This window comes from Lupinus angustifolius, chromosome LG20, assembly GCF_001865875.1.
Source record: "Lupinus angustifolius cultivar Tanjil chromosome LG20, LupAngTanjil_v1.0, whole genome shotgun sequence".
In the NCBI taxonomy this organism is placed as follows: domain Eukaryota; kingdom Viridiplantae; phylum Streptophyta; class Magnoliopsida; order Fabales; family Fabaceae; genus Lupinus; species Lupinus angustifolius.
In genome coordinates, this window is record NC_032028.1 from 10,868,253 (window position 1) to 10,879,052 (window position 10,800).

Below are 10,800 nucleotides of genomic sequence, written 5' to 3' on the forward strand. Positions count from 1 at the left end.
TAATTCAATTCATTGATTTAAATTTATTCATTCATCAATTAATGAAATACACATCATTTTCTTAACCCATGATATTGAGGTTAATTTCTTTCAAAAAAGAGAGCACTCTAATGACATTTTTAGAATTCTAGAACCACTTAAGGAGACTGCTTTAAAGATAACATAGTACTCTGTTGTAGCACTATGTCTTTTGACATTTCAAGAAGCGTTGATGTGAATATCTTATATAGAACACAAGAATTATATCATCTTCTATCTATCTTATTTTTTATGATAAATGTGGACCTTCGTTCTTCGAAAATAATAAGAATGACCTCACATCACCCAAGTCTAATCATATAAGATATCATTGCATTATGATACTCTTATGTTATGAAGACAAAACATTTACATCTAAATAAAATATTTATAATGTGACTCATTGTCCTTGTGATAATTCTTATCATAGTGAAAATTTGGGGCAATCCAAATTAAATATTTATAGTGTGACTCTATAACATGAGAAATAGTGGGGAGTCTCTTGCAATACTAAATCTCTCTAGAAGAAAAGGAGTTGATCCTTAATTTAACTTGATTATTTTTAAATAATTGTTTGTCCAAATCCAATCATTAATGTTCCAATGCACTCTTAAACATTAGTTTACAAACCAAACCAATCTAATTTATGTTTAGCTGATTTAAGCATACCCAATTCCTATTAAAATAATTGATTATTCAAAAATACATTTCAATGAGAAATGAGATGAAATATAAATCATTTTACTCAAAAAAAAAATCAACATATTCTCATTTTCTTCAGTTTAAGATTCCTCACAACTTAATTTTCTTAAGACATTTTATTTTCAATGAATACCTCAAATTCCGAAGCCATACTTTGAAGGAAAAAATAGCAAAACCCTATCCAATTATGCAAAAGAAAGGTAGAATAAAAATAAAGAGTATTTTCCCTCTCATACATACATGATACATTCTTGTTTTTATTTTTGTACATTCATACAAAATCCGTTGCAAAATGTGGTGATTTGTAGTGAATGGCTATCTTTGTTACACATCAGAGTTTTATCTGACCACAATTTTGGTCTCTTTTATGATTATTTAGACATAGAAACCTTAGGAACTGACTCTCTTCTCTCTTATCCCTGCAATGGCAACTTTACAATCTTTTGCATTATCATCTCCTCTTTCCAACTCTCTCCACAAATCATGCTCAAGCTCAGGTACATTACTTCTCCACAACTCTATCAACTTCAATATTTATCTTTTTGGTTCTTGTCTTATTTTTCTAGTGTGTAAAGACTCAATCTGAGACTCTTTCTTTGCAAGTAGGGGTGATAAAATTAACCTGAGTAATGCATACACCCGTAACGATAAGGTTGTTGCTTAGTGACCATGAGATAATGAGTTCAAATCCTGGAAACCGCATCTTTCCACCTCACTAAGGGGGAGACACTGTCCTTTTTTTTTATTGCATGGGCTCCTATTGAATTTAATAATATATGGGTCAATAAAAAAAAATCATTTTTTTCTCTCTTTAGCATGCTTGGGGTGCCAATAAGTAATTGGTTCATGTAAATTCTGAAGTTTTACACCTCAAATCAAATTCCATAATTTCATTCAAATTATTTTTGTGGGGTTAAGTAAAGCCTTAATTTTTTTTTTCAACATGGTAGTTGGTACCCTAGAAAGATGTTAAGGGTTAGAGTCTCATATGTTTGGGTTATTCTGATATAATATACGCTTTTCAGATAATCATTTATAATAAGTTTGGCAGCGCTTACTATAACTAGCATTTGGGTTGTGCTGATATAACAGACGCTTTTCTTTAGAAATTAGAACAACATAAAATTCTTGATGTGATGGATGGGAAAATGTGTGTTGTTCCCAAACTTTTTTCTGTTTCGTTAGAATGTGAGTATCATGGTTAAGAGTGTAGATGGTTAATTTTTAGTGTTTGATGGAAGGAAGTTCATGTTGAGGACAGAAGTAAGAGGATAACTGAGATTTCAATTTTACATTTGAAAACAGAACTGGTATTGTTGGTTGTTCTAATGTGATTAAGTACATGAACTTATGAAGTAATCTTAGAATCCCCTTTAGTTTCAAACTACACTACACCAGAAGAATATGTAGAGTAATCTTATTAAGTATTATATGTAGAGTAATTCCCTTGATCCAGATCTTTCATCCCAAATCATAGAATTTATTTGGAGATATGTGTGTCTGTGATTCCTTTGCAGATGTTTAGCACTAGCAGAATAAAACATAATGCTTAAGATCTGAAGTTCATGATCATATGATAGTCTTGTTTATGCAGCCCCGCTTTTTACTTTACATCAAAGTACACGCTCCTCATTCAATGGTCGATCGTTACACCTGCCACGTTTGAGGCTACCTACCATAACGCAAAATCCCTGCACACGCGTTCCTGTTATCATGATGGTGCAACCGAAAATACAGTTTATCCAAGGAACTGATGAACAGACAATACCGGATGTGAGGCTGACTAGATCAAGGGATGGAACAAATGGCATGGCCATTTTCAGGTTTGATCAACCCTCGGTTTTCGATTCTTCGGGTGACGTTGGAGATATCACCGGTTTATACATGATCGATGAGGAAGGGGTTCTTCAGTCAGTTGATGTCAATGCTAAGTTTGTCAATGGAAAGCCATCAGGACTTGAAGCCAAGTACATAATGCGGACTCCAAGGGAGTGGGACAGATTCATGAGATTCATGGAGCGATACTCTAATGCAAATGGTTTGGAATTCATCAAAAAATGAGTTAATGTGCTAACTTTTCCCTTCTATTCTTTTTGCCTATGGTCTTGTAAGCATTTTTCTATAATTGAATCAAGTAAAACTCGAGTGAAATGGTAAATTGATGTGCATGTAACTTAAATTCACATACAAACATCCCTTCTTATTACTGCCAAAAATTTATACATTTTCTTTGTCTTGCTGCTGTTTAGTTCCCAAGTAACTGCTTCTTATACACAAGCTTCAAAGGTCATGGTTCTTATTTGTTCATGACTTCCTTGATATCTTTGTTATGTATTGAATAAAGCAAGAAACTGTGCTTCATAGTCTATATTTCTTTTTGTGACCTTTCTACTTAATAGATTATTGGAGGGTGTCTAATTACCTTCTGTCACTGTCAGTGTGCAATGTCTTTGCCTGACTAATAGAGAGGAAAATAGCTAGAGATGTGATGGAACTATTGTAGCAAATTTGATGGATGCAACAAACAAACTCATATTCTCATTGCAGAATTTATATCAGTTAGAATTGACAACTAATAGAAAGAGTAGGGGAATAGTCAGCCGCTGTAATCTAATCCGCCAATCATGGAAGGGAGGCCCAAAAGACGTCGTCAGTTATTATTTAATTATATTATCAATATATAAAGAGGGTGAGCCTCGGCACAACGATAAAGTTGATTAGTGATTAAAAGGTCAAGTGTTTAATTCTTGGATACAGTTTCTTAACTTGCAGGATAAGTATGTGTACCTCTATCTCCCAGTACCAAAGAATTGACATATATTCTCATTCCAGGAAAAAAACAGAAGCAAGTTGAACAGTTTTGACTAAAACTTGGTATGACCATATGCATATAGCATTCTAAATGAGACTACTTTTAAGACTCCATTGGTGGTATGGACTATGGAGTCTATGACTTATGAAGTACAAAGATCACATAAACATGTTCAGAAAATCTCAATGCTTGTCAAATATTTTTTTGGATGACAATGCATCCAAATAAGATGCAGAAAGATGATAACGAATGAAAACTTCATAGAAAATAGAGAAAAATTATGTCATTAAAATACCAGTTAAAAATTAAAATATGATATCTCTTATTAATTAATTATTTAAAATATTTAGAATAATGTATATAATTGTTAATAACATTATAACAATAATACATTGCAATGATTATCATGATAATTTTATAACCTTGTCTTGGTCATTAGATAGCGTATGAATTTTATACAAGATTAATGAAAATTTATCAAACTAAAGCAATCTAACTTTGAAATGTTAGCCACGCCTTGATATAAGGTCTCAACACATTTTCATGCAGCACATCAGCACAGGCCAAATGATGTCTCATCTGATATATCAAAGACTACAATGTATTGAAGTTTATCATTAACTGTAATAAATTTGTCTATATATTCTATATGAATCAAAAGAACAAAAAAATATTACCCAAAAAACGTTATTAAACTTTGTAAATTGCATCCTAGGAGTCACCAAGGAAAATACATTAGCAGAAATAAGAAAAACCTATATTCAAAAATGTGTAAAGAAAAGAATAAGTCACCATTTCTTCAATGAGGAAGTCCACTCAAAATGCAAAGACAAAATTCTGCAAAAAGTTCACAGAGGTAGTCTGAAAATCTTCCCTAATTCAGAAGAAGAGCATTTGGATTCTGCACTAAACCTCACTTCAGCGCCCGAAAGATTCCCTCTGCTTATTAACGGATTCTTTGCTCATTCTTTCAAGAATTTTTTGCACCTTCAGCAGAGGAATTATTGGAATCTTCAGGTGCCATCTTTCGGTTTTGAGAAGAAAGGATCCCATTCATGAGGTCCTACCTCATGCTTTCCCTCATCCAACAAAGCATATTTCCAACTGTTCTCCTCGATGAAGTTTTTATTGGTATGGCCTTTGATAATATCCTTCCTCAAATTTGTAACCTTGTCGATTATTGCTTGCACAGAAACATCAAATGCATCTTTAAGTGTTTCCAATTTAGAGCGAGGATCAGCATATACTAGTCTCGGAATGAGATTGATGACCTCTTCTCTCATGATTTTCACTTGCTCAGGCGGTATTTGACTAAGCCTTTCCTCTATGCTAATATTCCTCTTACGGATATCATCCTCGGGAATGAAAACAGAATACTTTGTATAAGTCTTAGGAAGATGCCAAGTATATTGTGTATATGCTGAACCTGGATGGAAGAACACAGGTATACAACCAGCCAACATTGAATCAAAAGCCGACCTTCGAGTGTATGAATCACCCTGGGGCTGCAGGCAGAAAAGTGAGCTCTGAAACATCTGCATTATGCTGCTGGGAGAATGACATTTGCTTTCGCCAAAGTCGCATTCCAACAGCTTACCAACCCGTGAACTTCTGCATTGATCAATTAACTGCCCCCGGATTGATTTCGGGTTGTCAGGACGGGGAGCTCCAGCAAAGGAGAAAAGCCACTTCCTGTCCAGTTGCCGCATTCTATCCTGCCAATTGAACACGTCAGCATCTTTCGCAGGGTGAAAGTATGTAGGATATGGAATCCCAAAATCATTTGCATTCCAGGGGCTGGACTCAACCACGAGCATGGACATATTCTTCGCTGCAGGTAAAAACAGAAGCTTATTCCCCCAGTCTGATTCTTTCTCGGATAGTCTCCTGAAATCCCAAGTTATCCTTCCACCAACAAGAAAGTGATCTTTTCCATTCATTATACTCCACTCTGGCCTCTTCATAAGCCAATTAACCAGCTCAAGCGAAGCTGCATCCCTCATCGAAATATTATAACCCCAAAGATATCGCGCAATGTCAAACCCAGCGTAAAATGGCACGAAAATTGCAGCAGCGATAGACGAATCCTGTGTCAAGCATTCATACTGTTTCATTCGGTTACTGAATATCACATCAACAGCAAACTGATTTGTCGCATACCATCCTTGATCTGAAAACACCCCTTCAACATTCTCCAATGGCGGCCCAAGTCCAGCATTGGAGGTGAACTTACACATATTGGTCCAACGACTCAAACTCTTGCACTCCCTCAACATGTCCTCATTAAACTGCGAAGGAAGGTCATGAACATAAATGTACCTCCCACCACATGGATCACTCTTGTTGTCACTAGTCCTCAACGCTCTCTCGAAAGGGAAACTCTTCTTCTCTGGAATGCGAGTATCATGATCGTGATCACGCTTATGATCACGATCATGATTACTCTTTCGGAAACCAATTTTTCTAGAATGGGTTTGGGAATCATTGGATATAGTAACATGGGTAGGGGTAGATTCATGAATAACGGGAAGAGATGGGGCTAATTTAGTTGATTGAGCAAGATCATAATTATTATTATTACGATTATGAGAAAGGATAAAAAAATGAAAGTATAAAAACAAAAACCAAAAGAATGCAGATAAAGATGCTAAACAAAAAAGACGATAATTATGATTCTTTGATGAATTCTTCTCCGTTGAATTAGGGAGAACGCCCCCCACAGGGCGCCTTCTCATTCCCAATTCAAAAATCAATGAGATTGAAACCTAAAGCATCAGAATGTGATTAATATGAGATATTTTGATTTTGATTATTTGAATCTTAAAAGATTTGGGACAGGGAAATGAATATTATTAGAAGAAAAAGCTGAGAGAAAGATGAGACTTACAATGAGAGAGAGAGAGGGGTTGGTATATGAAGATGAAGAGAGAGGAGGATGTTTCTTTTATGTCGGCGTCGTTTAGGATTGTGACACGCGCTTACGTGTCGGAATGAGTAAAAGTGTCATGATCTTCTACGTTTTTACTTATGTTTTTAATGTCAAAATTATTATTTTATTATATTGAAAAGGATAAAAATATCTTATAATATGATTTTTTTTTTCTTTGACCCTGTTTCTTCATGGTTCCTGCTACTTGGAGGCACTGCGTGAATTTGCAATAATCATCACGCCAGTAATAACTCATTATTACAATAATGTGGTTGACTAATAAAATCATACTTTATATGTCTCATTTTTTTTTATATTTTGATTTTTCCCCATATTATTCTAAAACTGTATGATACTTTAGAAGCTTAATAAATATATATGTTTTACTTTTCAATTATCTATTATTTATTGCTTCTCTATTTTACCATATATTTCTCCGTTTTTATTTAGTTGTTAATTTGATGTGTTTTAGTCAAATTATATCTAATTTTATATCATTTATTAACTTCTTAAATTATATGTATAACCTTAAAAAATTTGAATAAAAAGGGGTATTAGATAAATTATATATTTTACTCTTTTTGTTACATAACTTTTAATATTTTTATATTATTTCAAATCTCTTGATGTTTTTATAATTCAATGCATATTTATATTTTATTTTCTAATTATACCCTTATTCATTACTTCTCTTATTTTGCAACATATTTCTTCATTTATTTAATTCAATGTGCATTAAATCATCTTATTTTAGTCAAAAATGTATTCAACTGTTATATCATCTAATGGATATTAATCATCTTATGTGTTTGAATATTCTTCTTAATTATCACCCCTTCTTCTTTATATATGCAAATCATATTTAATTTGCATACAAACATTAAACTAAGTAATCCTCTAGGGGTGAGTGGAATTGCCTTAACTTATCCATTACTAAAGGTACGTGTAATATTTAAACTGAATTATATGTGTTAATAAAATTAAAGGTTATTGGTGTAATTTAATCTATTTTATTTAGTTGTGTAATGGCTCAGTTTGGTTTTTAGTGCAATTTATGAATTGAAGCAAATTGAAGGACATAGTTTGGTTGATATTGAAATTATATGTAGGAATCGAATAAAACCAAATCGATCATGAGTAGTTTAGTTAGCTTACACAACTTTTTTTTTTGTAAAAAAAAACACGGAGCCCTTCAAATCATATTATGTAAGGCATTATTTGTTCATTTTAAAATACTATTTGAGCTAACAAACTAACATAAATGCTTCAAAATTTTAAATAAAATTCATATGCATAATGATATAACACAAATTAAAACAAGTCATATTCATAAACTTGACAAAAAACTAGTACAATAAAATTGATAAACTAATTTTAAAATGACAACACAATGCTCTTAAATAATTATTATAGCCACATTATGTGATTATTAATATTTTCTTACTTCTTAAATAGTTTAAAGGAAAAATGTTAGACCACTTATATAGCGTCTCATTTGTAGTATCATGGAGACCAATATATGAGAATCAGTAAATGTTTTTCTCCACATGTATTCTCGTACTGGAGGCAATCATGTCCAATCTGAAAATATATATGGGTATGTGGGGCTAACTCTCGCAACATATATATTTTTCATCCACAAGATTCGAACCTGAAATTTTACTTAAGAGAAATCAAACATATAATATTTGAACCAACACTCATTGATAATATAAATGTTTTGGAAAGGAGCCAACAAATATTAAAAATTAATACAAAGTTTGCAGGTATTCATAGTTAAAATATTTTTTGAGCAAAATCGTCAAAATTTCATGCTAATAAAAAGGGACCATTAATTATTAATATACTTGGTAAACTATTGATTATAAGGTACACTAACTATTAATACATATTGTTATTATGCTTCAATGTATACAAGTTCTAATTTTTAGAATGTGAGAATTTCAAATCAAATAAGTAATTAGCCTTGAAGAGTAAATAATATTATTTTTTTCTTGCATCATAGCCCAAATTTGAAATATATATGATACATTTTCTTTACTCATTTACCTTATATGAAATAATGATATTTGGCTCGAACAATTTTTGAATCGCTAAAACTCTGAACCAATTTTAAATAGTTCATTTGAAAAATAATCAAACCGAAATGTGAAACTGAACCAAACGATATTTTTTGATTTGGTTCAATCTCAGTTTCACGGTTTAAATCATAATCACTTACATCTATTTACAAAACATTATTTTTTTTACCTGAAGCACAAGTAAACTAAAAGAATTTATAGTGACCATGAATTAAGAAGAAACACAAGTGGTATAGTAAAAGAGAACAGAGAGATAAGTTATTTCTTCTAGCCAGTAAAATTATAACATGTGTTATATTTAATTATTTTTTACAAAAATATATTCTAAAAGTAAACAAAATATCATATATATCATACTTTTACATGAAATAAATTATCTCCTAGTATGACAAAATATTTTATTCTCTTCATAAAATAAGTTTGATCGATGAGTAATGGACAACATTGAGGGATGCACTTCTGCTGTTCCGCACTTAGTGTCACTCCATGTGTCATGACCTTAAAATATATTTTTTCAACCAATCACAAAGTTGTAACATATAAGATGACACTAAGTGTGAGATAACATATGACACCCCCAACACTCTGAGCCAAAGTCCAGACAAATGGGCTAGATAACCAAGAGAGCAATGCCGTTGAGATTTATTCACATATCATATAGCCAATGCAACAGCAGCACGTGGCTAAGAAAAGATGAGTCCCAATTCATGCGCGTAGATCTTAAGGAAACAATTCCTTAACTTACGTTTTGTCAACAGTTGTCAAGATATTATTTTCCTTTGTCAAATACGCAGCCGACAACAGTGAAATTCTTACGCTGTCAAACTTTTACCAAGATCGAGTGATGTGGTGTTATTATTTTTCCTAAAATGTATTTTTGGTATTCAACTTTTTGAATTGTGTGATTTAGTCATTTTAGTTTCTTTATGTGCAATGTTCATATTCTAATTTACATAAATATGCAAAATAATTATTATGTTATTTTTGTCCAAAACTTTAATGTTGTTTCTTACATGACATATTTATTCCAGCATAATATTATATTTGTTGTTACTAAGTCATCCCTATAATTGTAAACTACAGTTTTGGTCCATCATATTTTTTTTTATGCAAAATGCTACCCCAATTTTATTTTTGTTTTTTCATCCTCAAATTTGGATGATTGCGGTAAAATGGTAGGAGTCATGCATGAATGAGAAAAAAAGATGAACAAAAAAGAAAGGATAAACAAGAAAGAAAAGATAAACAAGAAAGAAGGAAGAAAAAGAGAAACAATAGATAATCAAAGCCTCCATTGAAATGTAACATTTCTCATCATTATCATTGAATTGAATGAATAAGAAGTGAGCCAATATGACTTATTTATACAAGAGAAAAGAGGAAAAGAAAGCTTGTAAAACAAGTAACGAAGACAAACCTAACTAGATAATTCCTAACTTCCTAGTCAACTATCATCTTCAAAAAATATCCTCTAATATATCTTTAATACCCCCTCAAGTTGGTGAGTGAAAATTTTCACTCTCCAGTTTGGAATTGATTTGAAGTAATAACAATGCTTAATCATCAATGGCAGAAGCTATATCATCAAACGCTTGACCATCCATACCAGAAGCTATATCTTTGCTTAACCACAATGGACATAAGCTATCCATTCAATGCTTAACCATCCATGATAGAAGTTGTTTCTGAGCTTAACCACCATGGACAGAAGCGAACCAACCATTGATGATGAATGAAAGAAAAATGGACCGGAACCTCAATCGTAATGTGCAACTTCATTGATGTGAAAACACACTATAATGATGTTGTGTGTATGAGAGGGGTAAGAAAATAGCTTATGTATGAAATGGAAACTGATCGACAAAGTGAATGAATTATATGCCTCTTCTTGTCTTATGGTGTTGTGAGATAGTATTTGAGGCAATCTTGCTTCTATTTTCCTGTCTTTAGAAGCAACCAAGGACGAGGAGACTGAAGCACCAACTGCTTTGTTGCTGTTAGTGCTTGAACCAATCTCATGTTGAGATGAAAGATTTCCAAATTTGTGGCTGTTTTCACTACTTGAACCAAACACAAGTGGTGTAATAGTTGCTGCTACGTAACCTTCTTTGCAAGACTCTACATATTTAATAGCATCCGTTATAGTAATATGCTCCATTACAATCTTCAGTCGTGGAAGCCTTCGAACTAAAAGCTCTAAAATTATTTCAATGTAGACCTTTTCTCGATCAAAAATATCAACTTCTGGATTTGTAACT

The 10,800-nt window shown here is 32.4% G+C and overlaps 2 protein-coding genes across 4 annotated transcripts; one reads left to right on the plus strand and one right to left on the minus strand.

Annotated features, from left to right (window-relative positions):
* LOC109336747 (photosystem II reaction center PSB28 protein, chloroplastic-like) lies at positions 1,069-2,976 on the plus strand. The gene is made up of 2 exons (XM_019573544.1): positions 1,069-1,217; positions 2,315-2,976. The coding sequence occupies exons 1-2, from the start codon at positions 1,145-1,147 to the stop codon at positions 2,779-2,781; spliced, it is 540 nt and encodes a 179-aa protein (XP_019429089.1). The 5' UTR covers positions 1,069-1,144; the 3' UTR covers positions 2,782-2,976.
* LOC109335090 (xyloglucan galactosyltransferase MUR3-like) lies at positions 4,019-6,510 on the minus strand. Of its 3 annotated transcripts, none has more exons than XM_019571158.1 (2): positions 4,562-6,510; positions 4,019-4,413 (listed from the first exon to the last, which is right to left on the minus strand). In XM_019571158.1, exons 1-2 carry the CDS (start codon positions 6,265-6,267, stop codon positions 4,407-4,409), a joined length of 1,713 nt encoding a protein of 570 aa, XP_019426703.1. In that variant the 5' UTR covers positions 6,268-6,510; the 3' UTR covers positions 4,019-4,406. The 3 variants fall into 3 exon arrangements, with proteins under 3 accessions (XP_019426703.1, XP_019426704.1, XP_019426702.1); XM_019571159.1 differs by having other exon boundaries at positions 4,019-4,409; positions 4,558-6,510; XM_019571157.1 differs by having other exon boundaries at positions 4,024-6,510.